Source organism: Camelus ferus, chromosome 7 (assembly GCF_009834535.1).
Source record: "Camelus ferus isolate YT-003-E chromosome 7, BCGSAC_Cfer_1.0, whole genome shotgun sequence".
Lineage (NCBI taxonomy): Eukaryota > Metazoa > Chordata > Mammalia > Artiodactyla > Camelidae > Camelus > Camelus ferus.
Genome location: NC_045702.1, coordinates 68,852,278 through 68,879,965, shown reverse-complemented (window position 1 = coordinate 68,879,965; position 27,688 = coordinate 68,852,278). Strand labels below are relative to the sequence as shown.

Here is a 27,688-nt window from a genome sequence, read left to right as displayed (position 1 = left end):
CTACTAGTTATTGGAAGAATGCTCTTTTTTCTTCTTGATGTTTTGAACTACTGTTAATAAATCTATAAAATTTGATGGGACATAAATATATTTATCTATTTGAAACACATTAACAAAATATAGAATATTAATTATAATACATAATGATAGTACCTGTTTAGTGGAAAGCTCCATTGCTGAAATAACAGTTGGTTCCTAATGAAGAAAAAGAAAATGTGGACTATTTAGTCAATTATAAAAGTCACAGAACACGAACATAAATTTTCAGAGAGTTAAGTGCCCACAAGAGGCAATATAATTGGGAAATAAGACACGGGAAAGAAATCGCATAGTTAAATATTACATGTGCGGTGCAATCAATAGGAGCGTGTTCATGTCCTCTAGTCAAAGACCATCAGGAACATACCCGTAGTGGATGAGGCTGGGTTTATTGCTCATTGTGATAAGGGAGACCATGGGCATGCTAACAGAGTGTTGGAAAGGACTTAGATGTTCTGGCCTTGTGTAGGTGATCTGTGGGAGGGATCAAGGAAGTGAAGGTTTGCTTTGCACTAGAGGCTGTCAAAAAGCAGAGGTAATTCTACGATTAGGTATCTTCATAAGTCTTATTTAGAAGGAGTGAAGAACAGAGAGAGGTTATAGCAGCGACTGGTGAAGTTGCAATCACTCATCTGGAAAGGACAGGGAGATAGCTGGTCATCTTTGTGGTCTGGACAGTTTATGTTCTTGTCTGTGTTTAGACATGAGTACAGAATGGTCTCGCTTTTTCCTTGATTCATCATGGTCTGAGAGTGGCTCCACCTGATGTCGGGGCTCTGTGAAAATGTGTATGTTCGACTGGAGAACACTGTGGCCTAGATGAGAATGTCAGGCCTGCTCCTGGTAACAGAGGAGAGGTGAGAGTATTGGGCAGGTTTCCAGCTGTCAAGAACTGTGAGAGCTCAGATGAGATGAGATCACTTCATTGTTAAAATGACTGTTTAAAGTTCAAAGGCCTACGTTTCAGGCCTTGCCAGAAAACATAATCTCTTCAATTTCTATCAACAGATTAGTCTAGAGAAGTCATAACTAGAGAAGTAATAATCACCAATACACTTCATTATAGTGTTCTTCTAAACCTATCATGACCACATGTAGTTTGCATAAATAAATGCTGTTCTTTGATGAACTCAGACCTCAAAAAAAAAAAAATGCATTCACCTGAATGCATTAACTTATTCTCTTAGACTCCCTTTCACTGAACTGGGCTCCATCTAATCTTTCATCAATGACAAACACAGCACGAAGAAGAGATGGCTTGGGGGTTTCAGAGATAGCTGATGAGAAAGGCTTAGGTGGGAAGAATAATGTTAAAGGGCCTCTCTGTGTAGGTGACCGAAGCTAAGCCCTGAAGAAAGTGTAAAAAGGTGAACTCTGGAGACAGACTGTATGGATTCAAATAGTAGTAACTGAGACCTGTCCAGAAGCGTGACACTGAGTGAGGTGCGAAGCCTCTCTGTAATTCAATTTTCTCATCTGAAAAATGAGGACAGTGGTACCTTCCTCATAGGGCTGTTGAGAATATTAAATGAATTGATACATGTAAAACACTTTACAAATGTACTTCCCACAGAGTGTTCACATCTCTCCTCTCTCTCTCACATGCACATACATACACACAACACACACACACCCTCCCGTATCCTTTTCTTGCTATATGTGACATTTATGTATAATAACATATATATACGATGTTTGGCTTGCGTCTTGTGACTTTCCTCCTGTATTTCAAGGCGGAGTCTGAAGTATGCAAGCTCTTATCTGAAGGCAGGGAGCAGGAGTGCGCGATAGGATGTGGGGACAGTGGCAGAGGCATCTCATATGTTTCCTTAATTGTTTCTCTCATCCCCCAGGTCCTCCCCCCCACATTAATTTAGGACAGGGGTTTTTGCCTGTTTCATTTACTGCCATATACGTAGCAACTGGGATTGTTTCTGCTACAGTTAATCCTAGAACAACATGGGTCTGAACTTCACTATTTTTTTAATAGTAAATAATATAGTACTACACCATCAGCAGTTGGATGAATCCATGGATGTAAAACCAAAGATACGCAGGGCCAACTAAAAAGTTACACTTAGATTTTCCCCGGCACGGAGGATTGCTGCCCCTAACCCCCGAGATGCTCAAAGGTCAACTATATTTACAAGTTCTCAATAAATATTTGTTAATGAATGACTAAATTCTCTATCAATTTTCCCCCTTCTCTCCTATCTTTTCTACTTCCCCCATTATACCCTGTTCCATCCACTGAATTTATATATGAGACAAAGGCAAGCATCTTTAAAAAAACAAACAAACAAACAAAGTTTTCCTTAATCCTTCAAGCTTAGCTGGAATTTCCTTGAAAATAATCTAAATATTCTATACCCACTGTATTTATTTGTTCATGTCCCATTCAGTGCCATTCATCCCTCAGCCCACTGAGTCTAGCCCTTATTCTAGAGAGGTGGCCTTCTGGTGCTCAGAAGCAAAAATCACTGATGAACTGCATTGCTGAATGGACACTGTCAATCTATATTATTATTATAGACTTCTTGCTTTACATAGCACTACTGACCACTCAGTGCTTCTTGACTGCTTCCTCTATTAGATTTCATTGTGCCTTGAAATTCTTTATTGACTATTCTTTTTCATAATCTTCTGTGTCTCCAGCCATTCCTCACATGTTTGCTTTCCCTTGCTGACTCTTTTTTACTCTCCTCTGGATTCTACATTTTTTTTTCCTGGTGAGCTCATCCACTTTTGTGGTTTTAATTACCCACTGCGTGCTGCAGAATTGCAAATTTCCACTTCAAACTCTGATATCTAAGCTGAACACAGAATTTTCTTAACAAATTTAAGACAACCTGCCTGAGACAAAAATGAGACAAATAATTTAGAATGTAAATTAATTTAATGGAATAATTTTAGAGTTTCCCATGTTCATAGCTTAATGATGTTAAAATAATAATTTTCTATAGGAATTATCACTCATAAAAACATGCTGAAAGGAATATCTACCAATTTTCTCTATGCAGAAATAAAATCTTTGGAATTTAGTAGCATCAAATCACAAAACTCAAGGGGCCAATTCATCACAGATTTTCAGTTTTAAAAGACAAAACTGGCTATCATTTTTAGGTTTGTGAACACTGGAATCAGTGAGCCCAAACAAAGAATTTAAAAGAGTTAGGAAAATATTCCACAGCAACTTCTTCCATTCCAACAGTTTCATAGGAGAAATGGTTCTGTGGTTATGTAAGCAACTAACTTCATGCAGTCTTTCACGAAATAAATTTTACAGCCAAGGTGCAAGAAAACTGCTTCTTAGAGAATTAGCAGTTAGTATAATTTAAATGAAAGTTAGCTATGTGTCAGTACTTTAAAAAAACTTCAGTGAAACTACACTAAAGTGAAGCTGGTGAATTTTCATACATTTCATGTTCACTGGCAACACAAAAGTTTAAATATCTATAAGGTAGATGGAGATGATGACTTCATACTTAAATTGTAAAACAAAACAAACCCCCATACAGATCAAACTCCATTATGCCATATTATGATTTCAACATTCTTAAATTAAGATCCTAGAATCCCTTCATTAAAAGAAACTTTATTTTTCAGACCAGAAAATTAATAACAGTTTGGAATAGGATGTGCTATCTGCTTGCAGCCTGTGGTTCAATTTTATTTGACAGTACATTAGGATGACACTCATTTAAAGAAGCTATAATTTTTTCTGAGCCATAGCTGGTAGTGACTATGACTTCCACTTAAAACAAATGTAGCTCCATAAGCAGTTTTTCATGAAACTGGTTTCAATTGCAAATTTACCTGAAGTTCAAGTAAAAATGAAATTAAAAACTTAGCATCTTTTCAAGATTTTCTATGACTCTAATTTACTGTATGTATTTTTCAGATATTTTAATCTAGTCCTTATTAAACTTTTGCACTTGCGGGGCTATTCAACCTGCTGATCCCAGGAGACTCAGACAGAGCTCCCTGGAGGCTAAGCACATGGACTCTCCTTTAGAGTGAGTTAATAGAATAAGGTTTTGGAAAGCATCAATTATGTTTTACATTCATTTGAATGAAAATTAAACTCTCATTTGTTTGCTCAGTTGTTCATGGAATATTGCATAAATTGGGTTTAAAATGCATGTATTATCAATGTAACTGCCTTGCAATCCTTTGCAGTCAATAGGACTATAAATAAAATCCATTGTACTAAATGCATTGCAACTTGATGTAACACTTCACTGTCTCAAAAGTAAAACCCTCTTTGGGCTGGAAAAAAATCTTACATTGAGCAAAGTAAAAATCAGCATAATGCCTGGTTTTCATACCACTTGAATATTTTTTAACAGTAGAGATGTAGAATTTCCAAGCATTTAAACGAGATTTTCATTTCTATAACTAGTTAACAATAGCTACAATTTACTAGTAATTTTAATGTAAAGAAAAAAAAAAACCTCAAAAAATTATGAAATGAAGAAGCTGAGGCTCAACTGACTTTAACCAACTTGTATGGAATCACGTAGTAAATATGATTCAAATACAGAGTTAGGATTACAAGTAATATTTGGAATCAGGTTTGTGTCTTAGTACGTTAATACATTTTGAATATATAATGTCTATTTAAAGTCATTTCTAGAATCCTATACCAATGCCAATTTTATTTCGCCTCTTATTACCTACTAACATTTTACTCTAAAATGGAAATTTTTATTACTGAAGAATATTTTTCTTTCTATGCTCTGATTGGGGTTTGATTTCACCCAGAATAAAAGCATCTTAGATGTAACTGGAACCACTGGAATGTTCTGCGATTAGCCAGGGGTGTTGTCCTAAAACCAACCTCAAGATGGCAATGGACATAGTACTTGGCTTTAATTCAGGATTTTGTATGAGGTTTGGTTATTCAGTCTAGCAAAGACACATAATGAACATGGTCTCCTGGAGATGATATTATGGTAAAATTAACTGGTTGGTTGACATTAAATGTCTTTCTTTTTAAAATCCAAGAGTATCAGATACCACCAGGACCCTAAATCTGTTCCTTGTCTATTTACCTTGTCAAACTACCACAGTACTCAGGTTAACCCTTTTAAATTTTATGTTAAATGGAATGTCTTGTAAGGCTCAAGTAAGCCTTCAGTATTTAAGTAGAAATACTGAAACTGTAACATTTCTCTGCTTATTTCACTGTATATAGAAATTGCTTTAGTGTGTTGTGTTTTTTTCCCTCTTTCTGCAAAATTAAACAAAGTTTGACAGTGAAATATTCCAATTGCTAGACCACAATATATGTATGAACTTTGCCTGATAGAATAGAATGTTGAAAGTAAATATTTCTCTAAACTCTGCCCAAATATGTTTTGTCTACTTGAGTGCCAATGAAATAATAATGACAATAATGCATAGCAGAGAATATGGGAGAGAAATGGAACATTTTATCTGTGGAAGATGTGTCCCCCACTGTAAACAATCTTTCCACAAAATTGTAAGCTCATGAACAATCATTTCCATGCCAGCAGCTAGCACAGTATTACTTACTCATACCTAATTGTTAAAAACTGGTAAAGAACCTCTCATGATATCTTAAAAACCAAATAAAATGCCATTCAGTAGTTATCCTAGGTGTAATCTGGTTGAGTTTTTCTCCAGAAACTGGAAAACATTAAAAAAAAAACTAATAGATATTAAATATTTGTGCTCACAAGATTGTTGGCTTCCAACCTCTCAAGATTTTGTTAAAAGTCACTTAATAGATCAGCTTAAAGTACTATTTTTAAACTAAAATTTATATTAATTTACTAAAAAACATAGTTAAGATATGAAGTGTAAACTTAAAATGCCAGAGATGTAGGGAATGAAAATTAGCTAGAATACAGTATTACTGCAAAATTATACATATTCTGGTTCATAAAATTCCAGAAAATAAATGATTAATAGAAAAAAGGACCTTATTTTTAAAATGGCATGATATGATGATACAATTTTACAAGGTAAAACTTAATTGTACTGGTAGATAATAAATTGAGTACTAGAAACTATGAGGGTAACGTATAAGAGTCTGTAAGCTAAATAAGGTCATGTTTATACTGTTCACCTCTGAATTACCAGAACTTAAGTGTTGTGCCAAGACCATGATAGGTGTGTGTTTACAGTGAATTAGTAAGTGAAACTTGTTATAACAATATATAATAACTGAAGGGGAATATGCAAAGGAGCCATGACAAACCTAAAAGTAAATGATTCTGGAAATAATTAAGAAATTCTAAAGCTAACATAATATTCAGTATCTTCTGTAACTTCACTGGCAACGGTGGTGGCAAAATAGATTTCCAAAAACACAGAACTGGTAAAATCTTTTTCTACTAGAAAGTAATATGGGATGTAATCAGCAGGATAAGTTGCTGCTGTTCCCAGTTTATCTTCCTCACACTCTGGCACCTCACTTTAAGCAGGGTCTCCCTAAGGAAGACCTTAGACTCTTTAGTTTCTCATATTTCATTTTTCATAAATGCTGATTCCTTTATTCATTTAATAAATGTTGGCTGAAAACACATTTTAGGCTCTGGTGACACAACAGTGGACACAAGTCAACAATTTATATATCTGCCCCTCAGTGCCCATAGTTTGTTAAATCTAGATGGATTCTATGTTGCTAACACAGTCCATTTGGATTCTTGTACTTTTGAATTTATAGGCTAACGTAGGAATGTGTAAATACTGAAATGGGAGTTGGTGAAAGACAGGGATTAGTCAGTACTCTATACCAGACAAAATTAGGTCCAAGTGCCTGATTTTAAAAATCATAGAATTATGATGACTAAATTATTTCAAGACTTAAACCAAGGATTACTAGGGAAGACTACTGAAAATGTAGCTTATGTTGAGTGCAGACAAATTAAAACAATAAAATTATATTAACACTAAGATTCTGAGCACAGTAACTGGCACTGTTCTGGATGCTCTACGTATAGTGTCTCTAATTCTAGCTTCCTTGTGAGGTAGGTATTATTTTTCCTGTTTTACTGATGGGGAAGCTCAGAGGGAATGTGTAAGTGTTCCAAGCAGAACTGCCATGTAGCTATGACTGAAGAACCTAAGCTCTTCCCACTAGAACACTGTTAACTTATTACAAGATATCCGTGTCATGATTTACCAGTTATCTGTTTCAAAGCTAATCATAATATTAATTGAATCAATATATATTAGGAGCTTGTCATATTGTACTTTATTTTCTCTTCAAAAAATTACTGAATAGTGAGCAAGAGCCCTGTTGGGTTAATTAACTGGTCTAGAAATATGGGTAAAGAGAAGCCTTGGGAAGACTTTGCTTACAATGAAAATATTTAATCAACTGAAAAATTTAATCCACACTTCATTTTATAGATAAAGCATCTGAGATGCCTGGAGACTAAATGAGATAATTTTAAGTTGTAATATTAGATCCAATATTATCTCACTCCTGTCCACAAAATTCTTCTAATTCCAGTTTACTTTGCAGTTGTAAATGTCTCACCTCTTTGCTCCCCTCTTTCACCTCAAAATTGAAATAACACCTTTGATAGCACCTGTTTCTCTGTTTTATTTCCTAAATAATTCACATAAAGGTGTGCTTCAATTCAAGCTCTTCCTCTTAGCTAGCTTTCAAAAAGGAACAACAGACACTGTGGTTTATGCTGCATTTTAGTTTCCCTCCCTCACTTCAACCTATATCCTCCTACTTCTACCCTCAATCTTATATAAATTTACCTGGGCCATCAGCAATTCAGGACAAAGGGACAATATCTGTACTTTTCTTAATTGTACAGACTAGGATTCATAACAGATTTGCCACCAGTGATATAAAAAACCTCAAAAATTTTTTTTGCTAACAAATGATTTTTTAGGAAAATATGATAAAACAATTCACAAATAAACCAAAAAATGGTTAAAATGTCTTCATTTCTTTGTCATTCTGAATGTACTTCTTTTATACACTCAAGGAAGTTACCTATCACCCCAGTTATACCATAAAATGTGAAAGAGGTGATTTGGGAGGTGGGGGGGCACACTGAGTTTGTTCACTGAGGTAACTTACACAAATAATATAAAATGTAAATCATGTAATTTATCATTGAGAAAACAAAATAAGAGCCAAGAATATATTTCTTTACATTTTTAGATTTAACTAGCATTGAAAGTTTCAAGGTTTATTTTGACTAGTGTCTGGGTTTCTAATTGACAAGCTAATTAGAAGGGTCTGCTAGACTACTTGTCCGTACCAAGTTCAGTGTGCAGCTGTCCGGGGGGGAAAGACATACAAGTGAACTTGTTGACACTTGAAATTAAGCAGCACTCACCCGGAAAACTGTCATTTCTTCCAGCAGAACTTCTTCTAAATCATGCCAAGTCTCCTTAGGAATTGAGACTACTTTAAGAACAGTCCCAACATCTTTGAAAGAAAGTGGAGAAAACCACAATTGAAATAGATCTGAATAGACTTTAGTGTTAATGAATGGAATCAGTATTTGACCAGAAAAAACATTTTGATTTCAATCTTCTTTTTAATTTACTTCTTTACTGTTAGAGCATTATTTATTTTTGTTGGAGCATATATTAGTAATATGTAAATATATAAGTAATATAAAGTTATTTATAAATATAATATATAAATAATATAAAGTTAACTTCATGAAACTAGATAAACTATAAATAAACCCATGGAATAAAAATAATTGAATTTTTAGAAATATATGAAGCTTTCAAAATGATTTTATCCTAAACTGATATAATTTAAAAATACATATAATAACCACTAGGTTAGATTAATTATTTTTAATCTCAATTATCAGGTGTTTCTGAACAAAAAACAAAGGAAAACTAAAAATAATATCAATTTTTTTGGTATGGAGGTTTCTCAAAAAACTAAAATAGAACTACCATATGACCTCACAACTCCACTCCTGGGTATATATATCCAAAAAACCCCAAAAATACTAATTCAAAAAGATATATGCACCTCAATTTTCATAGTGGCATTAATTACAATTGACAAGGTATAGAAGCAACTTAAATGTTCATCAACAGATGAATGGATAAAGAAGATGTGGTGTATGTACACAATGGAATATTATTCACCCATAAAAAGAATGAAATTTTGCCATTTGCAGCAGCATGGAGGGACATGGAAGGCATTACACAAGTGAAATATGTCAGGGAAAGACAAATACTGTATGATCATATCACTTATATGTGGAATCTAAAAAATACAACAAATCAGTGAATATAACAACAAAAAAAAAGAACCAGACTCACAGATACAGAGAACAAATGGGTAGTCACCAGTGGGGAGAGGGAAAGAGGGAGGGGCAATTTAGGGGTGGGGAAAAAGGGGTTATTATGGGATTATATTAAATGATTTGTGTGAAACTTTTGAAAATTGTAAAGCACTGTAGAATTTAAAGAATCTTTCATTCAATGAAAAAGAAAAAAAGAAAAAATACTCGTTTGACATGACAGGCTTTCCTGTTTTTGTTATGAAATCAGGAACTACTATGAAGACTTAAAATACTTGCAAAATGCAAAGAATGTTGTCAAGCAATAAAAGCAGTTAGAGCTTCAGAGCCTGGCTGATCATTTTCCTCCCATGTGGAAGACTCTGGTACTTAAAGGCCCCTAAAGACAGCTCATTGACCATTAAGTGATGAATGACAATAATCTGATTTCTTAAAATAAACACCTTGGATTATAATTACAGTAGTTTTTCAATAACTGGCTAATCAATTTTGATTAACAAATTGGTCTAATTAATATATTGGTTAATTAATTTTAGAGTACTAAAGAAATTTACAATTCAGAAGCATAACAAAACCTGTTAAACAATATATTTTATAGAGATTGCAAGCATTGTTTACCCTAATTTTCATTATTAAAAGAGACAAATTGTTTTAATGGTAACAGCTACCATTTTCACACTAAGTTGGATTAAGAAGCAAATAATTTTCAAGTATTTACAGATTCACTCCTATTTTTACTACAATAAAGAACAGGGATTTTAAATTCAAAAATTTGAGTCTTCAACATTCCAATTTTGATCAGCTGATCCATTATTTTTAATTTCAATTGGCTCATTTTAATCAAATTTAACAGACTAATTATTGGAGAAGAAAATTTTGCCAATAAGAGTAAGTTTTCAGAAAATAATTCAATGTATTTATACACATAGATAACCATTTTCAGGAAATCAATATGATGTGCTACGTGAGATCAAGAAAGGTTGCTAGTGTATCCCTTGTAAAGTTAAAGGAAAAAAGCCCTCTTTTAACAAGATCCTTCTGTGTTTACAGGACCTTAGACTACTCATAACGCCAAAGATTAAAGGTAAATTAGGTTAATCCACTGAGTGCCTCTGATCAGTCTCCAGTATCCAAATATAACTTTATCTGTGTTTCAGATCAAGTTTTACTGAGTACTATTTCAAACAATTTCACACAACTTGAATCAGATTACTCAACTAGGATCAATATACTATGATGTGTAACTTAGTTAAAAGATAAAATTACTGTAATCAATTTACTTTGTTGACAGATGACCCTGCTCTGGGCTGACCGACAGCCATCCAATCATCAGACATTCAACATACTCATGAAATTGATTTCTTTTAAGACAGCTTGTGTCCAAGAAGAAGTGAAAACTCATGATTAGGTTGCTTTGGTCAAATAGGTGGAAGCAACCTTTTGTTGTACTGGCAATGAGTGGGTGACTTATCAGCATGTGTAGGCCAGAGGTGAAGGAAAAGGTAAGCGTGACATTTTCGAACATGCTTAATTACTCTGTAGAGAGATCTCATTACCATTTGGCATTAAACGATAAACTAATATTTACTGAACAGAAATCCCATCATCTTATAATTTCTCAACTTATTTATAACCAGAAGTTGATACTTACAATTCAGTGACTTTTACTGAACTCTGAATCTCACTGGGATTCTTTTATTTGATAGAGAAACTTTCTCACTCATAAAAGTAGACTGTAATGTATTGCTCAGAACCTGACACTGTTACACCTGATAACATAAGTATTTTACAATTTTGTTATAAAACTTTAAGTCTTTAAAGCACTTACTGCACAGTTGCCATTCCCCTGTAGTTAATTCAATTTTTTCTGTTTCTCACCAAGGGAAAATAAATGTTATTATACAAGGTTTCAGCGGAGCACTCACTCTGTTTCCCATTGATTTATGTCAGTTAACAACGTTAATGGAGACTAGGAATTTATTACCTTGGAATCTGACCCTAAGTAGCAAGTTTCAGATTTGTAACTGGTACTTTCAAAACAGTACTATTAAATAGACTAGGGGAAAAACAAAATAATATGTCATAATAGCAACAGAATGCATTCGGAAAATATACCTACAAAAAGTTTATTTATCATCATGGAATTGGTAAAAATATGTTGTTAAATTTCTGTAGAAATGGATCTGACCATTTCTTAGGTCCACTTTGCTCCTTTTCTAATGAAGTTTTGTTTTGCTTTGTTTTGTTTCTCATTGTATGGTAAAACCACTAAACAAATTTGTTGCCAAAATTTATTTTCTGGAAAATTTTCACCTTATGATAATTTTAAAGTTCAGATAATTTTGCATCAATATATTCTTGAACCTTTATTGAATGTCTTGTGAATTTTAGGCATGTTTTGAGCAATACATCTTTGTCCTAAAAAGCCACTGACCAGAAAAGGGTTATGATTCAATTATAGTCATCAATTGTTCACCTAATCATTAGCTTTACCTTATTACATTTATCAATTTTTCATTGAAAAGAAAATTTATTTAAATTAATATATGTCAACTTGCCTAAAAAGATAATACACTGGGATGTTAGACTGTTGAGGTTTTTTTGTCATTTATTAGAGGTTAACTATACCTTGATAGTGACTATAAAAACTTCCTTCAGTTCTTAGTGTACTTAATCAGTTAGACACAATGTTCTGGAAGAACATTTAGAGTTGAAGTTAAAACATTCACCTGTTCCAATAAACATGACATCATACTGTCCATCTTCTGCATCCACTCGATCTACAACAATTTGTGTAAACTGATAATTGACATCTGTTTTGATCATTATCGGCCGGTTATTAATAGGAAACACTGGATTGTACATAGCTGGATGGCTTCTTGCAAATGTTATAACATCATCAGGGAGGTCTTTTGTAGAGTCAAATCCACCAAATGTTTTACTGGGACACTATTAAGATAAAGAGGAGAATATCTTTTGAATAAAATATAATGAGATTATAATTTATATTATAATATATGACTTCAATGGTCTAGGAATCTAAACCTGTAATTATTTTTTCAAAGTAAAGTAACTTATAAACTAAAAAATTAAATAATGCTACTTAAATTATTAGATGTAACATATAATACATATTTTCTCAACATATCTTAAGTCTCAATGGGATGTCGTCATTTCTTACCGAAAACTTCTAATTCATCTAATAAATTCAGCACACAGGAGGAGCCTGATGTCTCTATTAGTGGCAATGCCATATATTTTATGTTATAGATTAAGTATTTGAAAAAATGAATGGAATATTATAACTAAATGCACTTAATCATTATATTAGAGAAACTCACTAATTTTCTTGGATACATTTCATTTTTCCCTATGGCATCATGCTAAAATATAAATGTTCTCTTCAAACTAAAAGACAATATAAACTATTCTTTATTGCTTTATTTCTAACATAACCCTGAAAAAGCACCACAAAAAGTACTGAAAACATTATTTCTTTAATAATTATAGTAATTTTAAGGATAAGGAGAGGTGTTACTCAAAATGTTTAACAACTTGCATGGCACAGAAACTGACCAATCAGAATGGACTGAGCAGAACAGATAAAGGCCACAGAGAGCCAGACAGGATGCAGTGTACTGTCACCTCCAGATTTAAATACTCCACTTAAGGCAATCAAACAAAAACAAGAAAACTCAGCTTTCACTCTGTCTCTTTTCACTGTATTTAATTATGTGTTATAAGAATTCCAAGTACAATACCTCCAGTCTCTTGCCTTTTGTCTTACACTTGAGTAATTTCTGTCATTTAATGTAGGAGTTTGAGAGCTGAAATGTAATTGAGTGGCTCTTGATCTTACAAGAAGGTTACAAGGAGAAATCAATTGTCTTTGCCATTACCTTGATCTAGATCATTAATAATTTATGAGAAATGAAATAAATAAACCTGTTTTGAAATGGGAAGAGTATCTCTCTATTTATGAATATGTACGTATATGTATATTGTATGCAGATACACACACAATATACAGTAATATAACAGTTAAGGGATTTAGGGAATTAATTTTTGTTTAGGTACATTATAAAATTACTTATTTAATGTTACAGAAATATCTATATAAATTCCTATGAGAAACAATAAAACATATTTTATAACATTAATTCCCGTTTCTTTTCTATCACCATTTAAAAAAACTTGCAAAAATTTAGAAATGTGTGATTGAAAATTAAAGTAAGAGATTTATTTATATAAGATTTTTATCTTAGTATCTGTCTCATCTTCCTGCCTTGCTGTCCTTTGATTTTTATTTCTACTACTTAAGCTGTGGGTTTTTCTCTAAAAACAAAGAAAATGCTATTCTTCTGACACACTGAAGGTCACTAAATATATTTTTCTCCACTAGTGTTTATGCAATGACATTGTCAGCTGCCCCCTTTTGGGATTAACGAACTCATCCAAGTGAATTTTATTCATGGAGTTAGGTGTTATCTCCTCGTGGTAGCCCTCCCTTCCCTGATTCCTAGTTTAGTCAGCACTTTCTGCCTTCTGCCTCTATTTCTTGGTACGTGTTGCTGACTTAATTTCCCATGTTATAAAAATTCTCTGTGAACAATGGGTGAGAATTCAGCCTCTAGAACTAAACTGCCCAGACTGTATCCTGGCTCCTTTCTTTGTCTCAAAGCCCTCATTTGTGAAATGGGAACAATAATTGGGCTAATGAATATTTTATTTAGATATATATACAGATCTGTTGAAACAGGACCTCATACACAATACTTTTTAACTGCTATTATTAATACCAAATACATTGTACACATCTTCAGATCAAAAGCTCTGTAGTTCCAAATCTAGCACATTGAAGGGATTCCACCAAGTTTGCTGAAGTGAGCCTAGAATCAGTTTATATTTAGAATACACTGGCATTAATTCATCATAGAGATAAAAACAACCACAGGGATATAAAGCTGTCCACTAAAAAAGTAAAAACAGTTTACTATTAAGAAATGGAGTAAATATCCTGTGAATTTTTACAAACCCATTTGTCTTCTTATAATCAATGGTTATTCCATCTTGTTTGTTTATTCTTCTGGAAGCCTATTTAAGTTTTTATTTAGAAGACCCATCAGCTAGAAGTAATATTTATGAAATGCTCATAAATAAGTTTACCAATCCAAAAAACAAACAAGATGAAAAGCATCCTATGTCTATAAAATTACATAAAGCATCATTTACGTGAATTTAACAATAAAACTGATGTGAAATTAAAATAATGGTGAAACTTACAGAACAAGTTTTTCATCGTATGAAATTATTTCCTTAAAGATTCTTAGGGTTAGAAAATGTTGCACTGGATGGTTCTATCCCCATAGTCTATAACCTCTGACATCATATTGATTTCACTCACTTTCTACTATATCAGTCTTTTCTTTTTTCTTTTTTTCTCACTAATTTAAATTGCAAACTTAAAGTTGGTTTTATTTTGAGCTCTGACCATTTTTTTTTTTTTAACCCTGAGTGTGCCCAGGATTACTGGAGGGAAAGAGAAAGGTCAGTGAGAGTAGATAGAATAGGGCCTTGCCCAATGAGGTGTTTGTTTGTTTGTTTTTGTGTATCTTCTTTATCCATTTGAGGGATGCATCCCATTCTCATAAGAAGATAATATTGATTTAAATTTTCTTCCTCCTATTTAATGTACAATTCTTGAGCCTTCACCATAAACAGAATATTTGAATTATTTCAACTCTCCATGAAAGCCATGTTCATTATAATCCTTTCAGAAAAGAAAATAAATAAGGCTACCTGCTCTGTTTCTATTTCTCATAAATTATGGGTATTAACTACTGGCAAGCACTGAACTCAAACATTGATATCTGTAAAAAGGATGTTTTTATATGTAGAATTTCATGGTATCACAGAAAATCCTTGACTTACTTTCATTTATAGTCTTGAAATCTTCTACATTATCTGTATTTAATGTTATCTTTTACATTATCTGTATTTACATTATCTGCTTTTTATTAACCTTCAGCATAAATTTATTCATTTCATATTTTAAATGCCTAGGCTACTTACAGTTCCTGGTCGTGGGTAGGGGACTCTTCCTTGATAAGGCACCCACTGGTAGTTGGGACCATCCCTGTGAGCATATGGACCAAGGAACACTCTTCTCACATCACTCATGCTATACATGCACACAGCTGACCCCTTGAAGATGTTACTAAAAAGAGAAAGAACAAAAACAGACTTTCATCTTTATACAATGGCAAGAGAGCTGTTGATACTGAGTTCTTAAATTTCAGGTATCAATTATCAAAACTTGAACATAAATTCTCAAGAAGTGTTTGGGTTTTTTAAATCACATGTATGTATTTTTTAATAATACACAACAGACCAAATTATGATTGCTCAAAAATAGAAGGCAGGGCCGAAACCACTTTAGTACTCAAAGAATATACATATATTCATATCATAAATGGACAAAATGTGATATAAATATATACATTCATATTGCACATATTGATAGGAAAACATATACATGATCTTCTAAAAAGTAATGCTTAATTCTGGTATCAAATAGAAATAAAAATATAAACTTTGGTATTATATTAAGCCTCAAGCATCATTACTGAAACCAGGAAATGTTGAAACAAGCAAGAATGTTTAAGAACTCATTTTATAAACTGAAACTGGTGAGGAAATGAATAGTCAATGAGTTATATTATTTTTAACTCCCAAACCAACAAAAGTATTTGATCAAGTAACAGAATTTGATTTGTGTGAAGGCAATTAATATCATCTTTTGCCAACACAGAAAATCGTTTTAAGTTAGTAGCTATTACAAGCTACCAAAAGTGGAGTATTACAGCAATTATCCTGATCATTTTGCTGGACAAAAAAAAAAAAATCAGGTAATTGAAGCAAATTGGAAGTTTGCCAAGAGCTACCATGATTTTTCATTTTATATAACAGTTGTGCATATTTAAAATATGGAATGCTTATGTTTTAATCACTCTCTCCCACAGAAAGCTACATATAAATTGGATCAAATGAAAAACGTGTTCATAAGAGTTCATTATCGAAAGTTGCTGCATGTAGACAATGTCTGGTAGGGTGCGAGCTTCATGAGGGAAGGAACCACGCCTGGCTTCTTTTCTATAACATTAATTACACACTGCATGGTATTTGACACCCACTAAATCTTAGTAGGTACTTAAAAAGAATTTAACAACAATATATTCATAATGGAATAAATAGCAAATTAATACATACTTGATATATGTAATGTTTATTTGTTCCTTTTCTATTGTTATACATTTTACTTATTTATTGATGGAATTCATCATCATTGAAAGACATGCTCAGGATTTACATCTGTTAAGGCTAACACATCCAGGCATCAGTCTCACTGAAGTAGAGAAGTGTAATTATTTTACCCATTAAGCCAGTGATTCTCAGATGTGGTTCCTAGACCAACAGTGTGGGCATCACTGGGGAATTTGTTAGAAATGCAAATTCTTAGGCTCTGTCCCATTCCTACTGAATGAAAGACCCTGGAGGCGGGGCCTACATCTGTATTTTAATATGCTAAGTGATTCTAATGCATGCTCTAGACAAAACTGCTGTACTAAGCAATGAGGAAGCAAAAGAAATGGATTAATGTTTGTTTAATTTGAGCACCCCCTCCATTCTTTACTTTCACTGTCATTCTGTTTTTATACCAAATGGGAGAAATACTTAGGTATGGAAAACTGCACATGGTTTTAGTAATATGGGTTTCTTTATTTTTACTTGTTCTTTAAAAAATTAAGTAAAAACGTCCAATCAATTTGTAATGACTAAATACAGAATAAATCAGTGTTGGACACTGCAGTTAATCTTTCTCTTTATGCTATCACAGTGCCTTGTAGCACTTTTCCTGACTTCTGATTTTTAAATTATTTTTCTTTTAAACATTTTATTCATATCCAAATGCACATCTCTATTTATATGTATGTAAATATATGGTTCTTTTAGTAACCCAGGTAATGTAAACTTTATACTGAATGTAATAGGAGATAATTACTGCTTGATTGTCAGCATTGGGGGAGATGGGGAATGAGGAAAGGAGAGAGGAGAAGGCAAGGGAGGGAGAGAGAGTGGGGGAGGAGGAGGGTAGGGACAGAGAAGAAGAGAAAGGAGACAGGAAGGAAAAAGATTTTCAACCTTAGTTTATATTACTAAAAACTTTAAACAATGCTCAGATTTCCATTTTTTATAATATTTACACTTCACTCAAATTTTTGTAGTCAAAGCTATACATAGGACATGGCATACATTTTTCATCATTAAATTTATAGTAATGATATTCTTTGCTAAAATCTATTAAAAAACACAATTTAGGTCATAACTTATGTCAGCTATCCAAGAATGCACAACAGCTCAAAGATTAAGCCAACAATGTCCTTTCAAAAATACATTTTCACAAATTATAGATGCCTGGAAAGCATCTAAAGGCCATGGATTTTCTATGATAATAAGAGAGTAAAAGCATTGTTTACCTGGAAGTTGTAAACACTCCGTACACAACTGGATTTTTAGGATCTTTAGAATTCATTAGGAATACATCCTCTGTTTGAAAACAAAATCGGGGAAAGGTGTATTTTTGAAGGTTACGGCAAAGTCTAAACAAATATTCTCTGTACAACATCACCAGCTACTTACGCAATTCATCAAAATGAGTATCAATGCCATTTGGACCTGGCACTGAGCAAATCAGACGAGCTTTGAGGAATGTTGTCCATTTATTCACCAGACTTCTGTGGCCCCCGAAGTCATTCTGAAAGGAGAGAACACTGTTTTAGAAATTCTGCACGCAAATGGTAATTTCAAATACTTATCTTTTCATATCTTGAAACAGATACAAAATATAATTCCTCACTTTTCAAACTGAAAAATAACACATTTTAAATGACTAGATACAAGTAACTGTGTCTTCTTATTATATTGTTGGTCAAATCTATTTACTTAAACCTTTTTCAAGGACTGACTTAATAAATACCTCAGCATTAAAAAGTCACTGTACTTTTTCCATTCTGTTACCACTTTGCAATGAAAAATACTATTCCTGAGTCTTGTGCTTGCTTTAAGTTTCTCCCCTTTACACATGTGTTTCTTAATATCTTACTCACCAAGTTTGCTGGTTCCCAGAGGTAAGCACATTGGCACATAGTAGGCACTTAATGAGTGTTTATTGACTAAAAGAATAACTGCATGCCTTATAACCCATACTGAAAATAAACCCAAAATAAAAGCATGCTAGCATCAAATATTTTTACAAACTCAAACAGTTGAAGCAATTCTGACTTCAAAAATAGTATTTTGAAATAATATCTGCATAAGCCTTAATAAAGAAAACTCATTCTAGAGTAAACATTTTGAAAAAGTATCTCCTCACTGACAATGAAATTTAATTTTAACCCAATGTAGCAATAAATTCTATTATGATGGTATGTATTTACTGGTAACTTTTAGTCTTTCTAAATAATATTTATGTGCATATTTTAAAGGGAAGTAACTGTTTCCTCAAAAATATAATACTGATTTATATTCTGTTTATATGATTTTATGTAGTATAAAGATTTTCTTTAATCTTTGTAAGCAGTGCTTTTAAATATGATCTATATTTTGTGGAGAAAATACTCTCATGTATTTTACATATCATTTGTATGCTTCCAGATTATTAAAACTTTAAATTTTTCATTAATTTAATATACTACAGATAAATAATTAGATTATAATTGGGTAGGAAAGAGGGTTACCCCCTCCCCCCAAGTAGGAATTTTTAGCAGTTCATGATTTTTTTTAAGAAATAATTTTAAGACAATAATTGGATCTGGCTTTATTTCTTGAGCTAAAGGTACTTTAATATATAATAACAGTTAACTTTATTCACATTGCACATATACTGCACTATACTGCTAGAGGGTAAAAATAGTACTATTGTCATATCTTCACACTGATACTAATTAATACATAAGTATTACTGACCAATTGTTTATTCTATATATCTAACATTATAATGCATGTTACGTTATTGCCACACAGTAAACAAATTACCTCAGATAAATTTCAGAGCTTCAAAATTATGTGTGTTGTGCATGTACATGCAAATAGGATGCTATAATCAATTTATAAAAACATGCTTTAATGCTTTTCTCTTTTATATTCATACTTTAGTTATTCCAACCAAAAATATTCATTCAAAACTTACATATTTCAGGAAACTGTGCAGTTCTCAACTATACATTGTAGGAAACTGTAGTAGGTCTGAGACTACAAAGAATTACATTTTCCCAGGTAATGTGAAAAAAATGTATTTCTCTAGAATTTCAAACAGATATTACTTAATGTAATTGTGAAATAATCCCTCATAATCTCTACCTGCATGTTTGACTATGAAATTCTTTTCATAGCAACTATGTTTTCAATAATTTTTGCCATTTAAATATCTATAGTGATCCAATTTTTTAGTCATAATTTTTCATTATATTTCTATATAGGTGGAGAAGGGGAAAAAAACCTGTGATTGGACAATGATGCCCTCCCTCATATTTTTTTCTTCACCTCACCTTGCATATCTGACCTATTCTAGCATGAGTGGCTTTTCCAGTGTGTTCTCCATCTATCGCATTTTCACGGAAGAAAAAGTATACTTTGTCATCTTCAGGGTTGTCACTCTCTGGGATGAGGTGGGCACTAATGAACCTTGGATCTGAGAGACAAATTACAGTACATATATTAATTCACAGTTGGTAAATAAGATCATTCATTAAAGTCCATTTTCAATTTTCTCCTAACTCTTATTTGACATATTTCAAGAACTAATCTTTCCTTAGTTTGCTTTCTTTCAGTAGATGTGAACTGGGTTTTATGCATTTTAAAGTATGTTCCAAATCACCTTGTATCTCAAAAATACAATTTTTCCCATAAAGCTAGGTGGTGGTGCAGAAACCCTCAGTGTGACCACACAGAATAAATGCATTGTTGGATATGAAAATATGTTGCAAACTGTTAAGTGCTATCAAGTGTTACTACCTCCACCATTGTTATGCTTTCAAGCATAAAATAATCTGAGTCAAGCTACCAACTGGTTCATTCCACTTTCCAACAAAAACTGGATGGGAGGGGAGAGACGAGATTCATATAAAATCAAACAAATCCTTTCAGTTGTACCCCAGCTCATTAAATGGAACATTGACTAGGTAGGTACTCAACCCCCAAACCATGAAGTTACTCTTGAGCCCTGTCTCTACACACCAGCCAGTGTGTACCTCCAATATGTCACTCCCCTGCAACACCTTCCTCTATCTTTCCAAATCACTTATACTAAAATGCAAAATCCTTCCAGTGACCAGAAGCCATTTATGATCTGTTCTCTGCTACCTCACATGCCTTTTCTTCTGCCTACACTTCCTTCCCTAACTTACTCCTCACCAGACGTACCATCCCCCTTCCTGGTTCTCAAACAGGTCAAGCACTCTCAGTCCTGACTCAGATGTTTCCTCACTGTGTAACTCTCTGTCCTCATATATTCTAAGAACTGGATTCTTACTTTTACTCAGGTCTTTGTTCAAAATATCACATTATCAAAGGGATCTTTGTTGACTACCCTAATTTACAGTGCGGAAATCCTTATTCCTAGTTACTCTTTTTTCATGCATTGTTTTTCTTCCTAACATTATGAACACCTGCTATGATCATCTCTCTGTCTCTCTTTAAACTCCATTTGCTTATTGTCAGTCTCCCTCTTCACCTCAGTGAATAGAACTTCCATGAGAACAAGGACTTGGCATGCTTTGTTTGATGCTATGATCCTAGAACTTAAAACAGAGTGGCCATTCAACGAGTATCGGTGCCAGAAGACAAGGAAAGAAAAAAGGGAAAAAATGAGACTGCCTAGATTATGCAGAAGGTGTGTCAGAGATGTTTAGAGTCCCACTTCAAAACATACTTTTGTAAATACCTGGGCTGATACGGTTGTGGTCTCATATAAACTATTTAAAAATATGTAATAGCTTCATGGATTTAACAATGGCGTATACTAAGAAGCTGAGTGTATCTCACTCAGAGTACTTAGGACACTGCAGATATTTAAGTTCTTACAATAATTTACTTTTTACATCCATGGTGTATTATGTTATCCAATTAACAATAAAATACATACGCCTAGATCAGCACCATACTTAAGAGACCAGGAAAGGGATGAGAATCCTTGAAACTAGCTTTATCCATGTTAGTCAGTCCTAATCTTTTCGCCTGTGACTAATCATCATTATCATGTGTTCTACACTTGTAACTTTCTGTTAACATTGCTCTGGGACCATGCACTTACTGTATTTCACAGTGCAACACTTCACTATCTTTCTCAGGCAAATTATACAGACAATGTAAGTAATGTGAAACATATGAAATATTATCCATTCATCTTTAAAGTTCAGTGTGCCAGTGGAATAAGGTTAGGAGAATGATACCTTAAAAGCTGGAATCACTTAGCACCATAATTTTTAAGAATACACTGCTTTAACATTAGTTAACTATTGCAAAGCTTGTTTTTTTCCCATAAATTTCTACTTATTCACACAACATTGTAAACTGACTATAACTCAATAAAGAAAGAAAAAAAAAAAACCTTGACATAGTAAACAGTTCAACCAAGACTCGAATCAGCCTAATAAAGCAGTAACAACATAGACACATGCTCCCTCATAGTTAAATTAATATTTCTTTTATAAACAGCCATGAAAATATAAATTTACAAAAGCATCTGAGCCATGAAAAATGTTTATCTACTTTCTGAGTGAAAGATGGTCACTGACGCTTTCACCAAACAAAATATTTTCTATTTAATAACTAGATACAGGACATACAAGAAATCATCCTGAATGCTTTCCAGAGACATATCTGATCAGGGTCACAAGATACATAAAACCACAGCTGTAGAAATTAATAGATTTTCTAAAGGCAAAATGTGAGAGCAGACCTTCAAAATTTGAAAGACAGCTACAGAGTTCATGCTAGATAATAAATATTTTAGGCTTTATGCACTGTACAACCTCTATCACAAATACTCAACTCTGACATTTTTAGTATGAAAGCAACCATGGATGGATGATGCAAAAAATAATGGGTGTGGCTATATTTGAATAAAACTTTATCTACAAAAACTGACAGAAAATGAAATAAATAAATAAATTTCTACTTATTCATATACATAAAATATTTGTATTTATGTGTTTGTCTCATGAAGAATGGTGAGTAGAATAATTAATGTGACAGAGTAGGAATTATGTTACAAACCAAATAATTACTACCCCACTGATGAAGTTATAGATTCCTAGAAATTCAGCACGCATGTGTGCATGCAGACCTGTCACAGACCTTTGTGTTAGAGAACTCAGTTTATTCACTTGCAAAATTTGTGACCTTGTGACAAGACTCTTACCTCTCAGATTTCAGATTCAAATTGAGTTTATTTCAAATTAAGTTCAAGTCACCCTGTCATAAATAGTTCATACAAAAACAAATAATTTAAACTTAAATAGTGCCTGTGAAACAACTTTGTAAAATGTTAAATGTTGTATGTTATTATGATGATGATATTGAAAAGAAGCCTCAATCACATGTGAAGTTCTCATTATAAGATCTCATTATAATCCAGCTGCAGAATTAAAATGAAAAATCACACATTTTTCTGCTTTAACACTGAAGAAATGGAGAAGTTAGTTTAATATGACCTCCCATATTAGTGTAGTTGCTCATATAAACACCTGAATGACTTAAAGAATTTCAAGTAATCAAATACAACTACCTTTTATTTGATCATAAATACATGCAAGCTATAATGTTAAAAACAAAATGAATGGTACATATCCCTTGTTCTCAGAAAGCTACGATCTAGCAAAGTGGTGTTAGAAACACACAAATGGCAACAAATCAAACAATATTTTACACTTAGATATTTCCTTACATTGGTGTTTGGGCATGAGAGAAGGCATTATCAAGCATCATACCTCCCTCTCTAAAATATGTGGGGATAATTATTGTCTTACAAATGTGGGCTCTGGTGGGAAATCATTCAAGCAAGTTATGACATACTTTGGTTACTGGAAGGGTCTTCAATCCTAGTCTCTCCTTCAGTGTCTGATGCTACTGGCATAGAGGATTTGGTAGGTGAATTAACAGTTTGACATAGCTTCAGATATAGATCAAAAATACCATTATGCATAGAAAATAAAACTCAATTTATTAAAACAGAAAAAGGGAATATCAAAGAAAAATGACGTCACTTTAATGTAACTTGTCTTCAAGAAATTTAGGTTATATCTTATACTTGAAAAAACAGTCACTCCAATTTTAAAATAAAATAAGTCTCTAGTTTATCTCATCCAAATATTTAGAAGAAGCCATTCTTCTTCTAATATTTCAAATTTGGAAAATCTTTCTTTTCACCAAAACCTCTGCTCACTATACATTTTCTACTTCTCAGTGCCCCCCTTTTGCCTTCCCCTACCTTGCTCCTCTCTCTTACCCTCTCAGTCTATTCCTTTACTCACTGGGGAATCTCCCTCTTTATCTAATCCACACATTCTAATCAGTCATGCTGATTTGCTTCCCTATTATCCTAGAACCTCTTGGCCTCCTCAACCTCCACATACCTGCCCACAAGTCTCCAGATCTTTTTTCCCTTTGTCCCTAGACCTAAGCAAGGATGAAGAAAATCATACAATCGCAGTAAATGGATGTGCTATAAATTCAAGCTAAACAAGAACCCTAGAGTTGCTAAGGAATTATTTTATTTATTTTAGCGGCACATTTTAGATTTACTATCAGCAACTGTTTAAAATCATTCTAAGTATCTTAACATTAACCAACGTACCATCTCTCACTTCACCCTCTCCAAAGATTGGCATTGTATTTGCTATACTGATGAGACCAGGGTGATTTGGTAAGAATTCCCTTCTCTTCCTTCCTTCAGCCTCCAATTTTTCTTTTCTTCCTTTCTGTGGAAGAATGAGTTCTCTTCCTCATCTAAGGCCTCTATTTGCTGCCAACCCAATAATCTACAGACTGTTGCTCCAATAAAGAATATCTATTCTTCATGCACACACGCCATTTACATTTTCATTTATCTAATATTTCCTAAGCATTTGCTCTATGCTTTGGGTGTAATTAGATTTATTTATTTATTTATTTATTTTTAATGGAGGTACTGGGGATTGAACTCAGAACCTTGAGCATGCTAAGCATGCACTCCTACCACTGAGCTATATCCTCCCCTCTATGCTTTGAATTGTAGAAGATTAGGGGATATTATGATGAAATGTTTTCTGTCTGCAGGGTGATTATTGTCTGTGAGAGAATACCAACAATTAAGCAGAGCAATTATTAAACTACATATAATGAGCAAAAATAAGAGTTTGGCAAGAATGTAGTGAGAAATAGACGGGACAACTGATCTTGATGTGAAAGAATTAGCAAAAGCTTTTCTCAAAAAATAGGACATATAATTCAAGACCTAAAGAATAACCAGTAGTTTCCCAGGTAGAAGGAACACAGGTGCAAGGTCACAGAACGTTATGCAACAGACAGTAGTCAATGAAGAGAGATGTGGTTAGAGATGATGATAAAAAGTCAAGCAGAGACCAGAATAAGAAGGAATTTTATTGTTTAGGAGTTTATTGCCCTACTGGCTAAAAGGGAAACCATTGAAGTGTTTCAAGCGTAGTAACGACACTATCAGGTTTCTATTTTAAGAAGATCACTCTGGCTGCTGTGGAAAAAAATATACTGAGGTAAGAATGAAGGCAAGAAGACTACTCTGAAGGTTGGTAAGAAATGATGGTGATCTGGACTTGCATGATAGAGAAGGAGATGTGCAGAGATTATGTGAAAGTAGAATCAGTGGATTATGTTCATTGGTAAGATAACGGAATGTGAGAAGTAGTAAGAAAATCATGGAAAAATTAAATAAATAACTGATTTAAACAACTGATTGGATAGGAATCATTTACTGATATGGAACACTTGAGGAAGAATAGGTATGAGAATGAGGAAGGAAGACTAGCTCAGTTTAGTGCATCTTTAGAGGGAGATGCTTGTGAAGTTGTCCCATAGACCAGAGAATATGAGAGCTCAGAAGACAAATGAGGCCTAGAGTTGAAGTTGTTTGAAATTAAAGTCAGTGGGATAATTAGGAGGGTATAGAGTAAAAAGAGAAAAGAGCATAGAATCTGGAGCACTGAGACAAGTGATGAGAAGTAGGAAGAAATCTAGCTGGAGAGTTGCAAAATGAAGGGAGGAAGGCTCCTCTTTATTGGATTTTCAACCTTTTAGAAGTCTTTTTATCCAGCAAAAGAAACAAACAAAAATCTTTTGTTTGCTTTCACAGCAAACAAAAAAAACCAAACCAACCAACCCGACACTACCCTGTAGAATCGTTGTGGTTTCTTGCACATTAAGCTACAGAACTTCTTGAGAGAATACTCATACATACTCCCTGCTCCAGTTACCACTTCCTTCTCAACCCTTCGCTATCTAGACTTTGGCATCTTTCACCATAGGTCATTTCTATTGATAAACAACAGGAACCACCAAATCAACAAATAGAATTTGATACTCAACTTCCTTTGGTTGCCTTCAGCCACTGACACAACAAAATACTCACAGCTTCCCTAAAATTTTTATTGCTTCTTGGCTTGTGGCTTTTGTGACTCTGCATTTGAATTGTTAATTATCTAACCACCACAACTTCTTTTAGGACTCTCTTTTTCTTTTTCCTAAATCCCCAAATATTAAATATTCCTTACATTTCTTCTGGGGCATCTTTTATTTCTTTCCACTCCTATAAATGAAGTCATCGCCTAGTATTTCTCTCACTATTTTAATATTCTTAATTTTCTTACATTTTTAAAGTTTCTTCTTTGGGAATTTAATCACTTTTATAGCTTCATGTATCACCAAACTATGTCAGCCTTTCTTTTCTTTTCAGATCCAATTCTGCATTTCAAAACTTTGGCTAAAATTTTCTACTTCGATATCTCACAGCAATTTTAATTCATCATGCCTAGCAAGAAACTTGTCAACTTTTCTTTATAAGCTGCTTCTGCTCTTACCTTTCCATTTTGGTTAATGTCAAGATCGACACCTAGATATAAAATGTTATTTTACCTTAAATTGCCTCCATTCCCTGCAGGACTTCTCTTTTGCAATCTAAGTTTATTATCAAACTTATTCCTGGTATAATTTTCACTTCTTTTCACCTGCTTTATAGTCTTAAGTTTGTCAGCACAATACAGGTTCTTTTCAGTTTATAGTTGTATTTTTGGAATCATCTAACTGGCCTTCTACATGTATTATCTATTTCTTCTAAGCCATCCATCTTAACAGCACTATAGAAATAAGGATAAATGCATTTATATCATATCGTTTCCAAAACAGATTTCAAGTGTCATAGGATATGACAAAGTAGCATAAATTAAGATTTGGTAAGCAGAAAGGGCAATAGGGCTGATGTTACTCTGAGCCACTATATTCATCAATACGTATGCTTAGGATGGGCTCAGAACTTTCTAGCACAAGAGCAAAGTGGAAAACCTTGTCAGTTTCATTACTCACAGTGTCTCTAATATAGAAAATAAACTTAAGGGTGCTACATGTCATCGATGAACTAACCTCAACTTACCTTTCAGTAGAACTGACCACAGTTTCCCTTCTTTAATCCTTTACTGAACCTGCACATCCTTCTAGAAAACATCATATTTACTGTTTTCATATGCACTTCGTTCCCATAACACGAAGAAAAGTTTGCTTCTACATCTATATCATTTAATTCTTTTTCTCTTATCCTCATTTTCATAGTTGTTCTGACAGGCATTTGTCCTATATTTTTTCCCTCTTCTGCCTTCAGCTTTTATTTATGCTAAAGAACTTCCCTAAGCATAAATTTGTCTCACTGCAGCTACCCTAATGTAGCCCTTATCTCCTGTCTCCCAGCAGTCACATCCAACTTGCTTCCCCTGCCTGCCTCTGGCCTCACCTTCTCCAAAGCATCTTATACTGTCTACCGCATTTTAACACACAAACCATTCTCTGGCACTTGGTATGTATTCCTCAATTCCTCCATAAAACTCTATATAATAATATGTTTTCTTTCCCCTCTCTTCTTGTAAGCAGATCTTGCTAATTTTTTTCTATTTCTTCCAATCTAAGCATAATTTCTGAAACAGATCATCACTCCTAAATGAGTGAATTAATTAATTAATAAATGAATGAATATGCTAAACTAAAATGTGCAGGTTTTTCAAAGAATCATATTTTCTTGCTTTTTGACATTGTTGAAG

The 27,688-nt window shown here is 33.4% G+C and overlaps 1 protein-coding gene across 5 annotated transcripts in view; it reads right to left on the bottom strand.

The window, feature by feature from the left end:
• The window catches only part of SEMA3A (semaphorin 3A), a 434,105-nt gene that overhangs the window by 24,746 nt on the left and 381,671 nt on the right, over positions 1-27,688 (bottom strand). For all 5 annotated transcript variants that reach the window (XM_032484103.1, XM_032484104.1, XM_032484102.1 and 2 more), the window contains 7 exons: positions 19,919-20,061; positions 18,012-18,126; positions 17,849-17,918; positions 15,384-15,528; positions 12,041-12,260; positions 8,376-8,467; positions 154-195 (listed from right to left, as the gene is read on the bottom strand). In XM_032484103.1, coding sequence (XP_032339994.1) covers positions 154-195; positions 8,376-8,467; positions 12,041-12,260; positions 15,384-15,528; positions 17,849-17,918; positions 18,012-18,126; positions 19,919-20,061 — 827 coding nt within the window. The remainder of the gene's footprint in view (positions 1-153; positions 196-8,375; positions 8,468-12,040; positions 12,261-15,383; positions 15,529-17,848; positions 17,919-18,011; positions 18,127-19,918; positions 20,062-27,688) is intronic.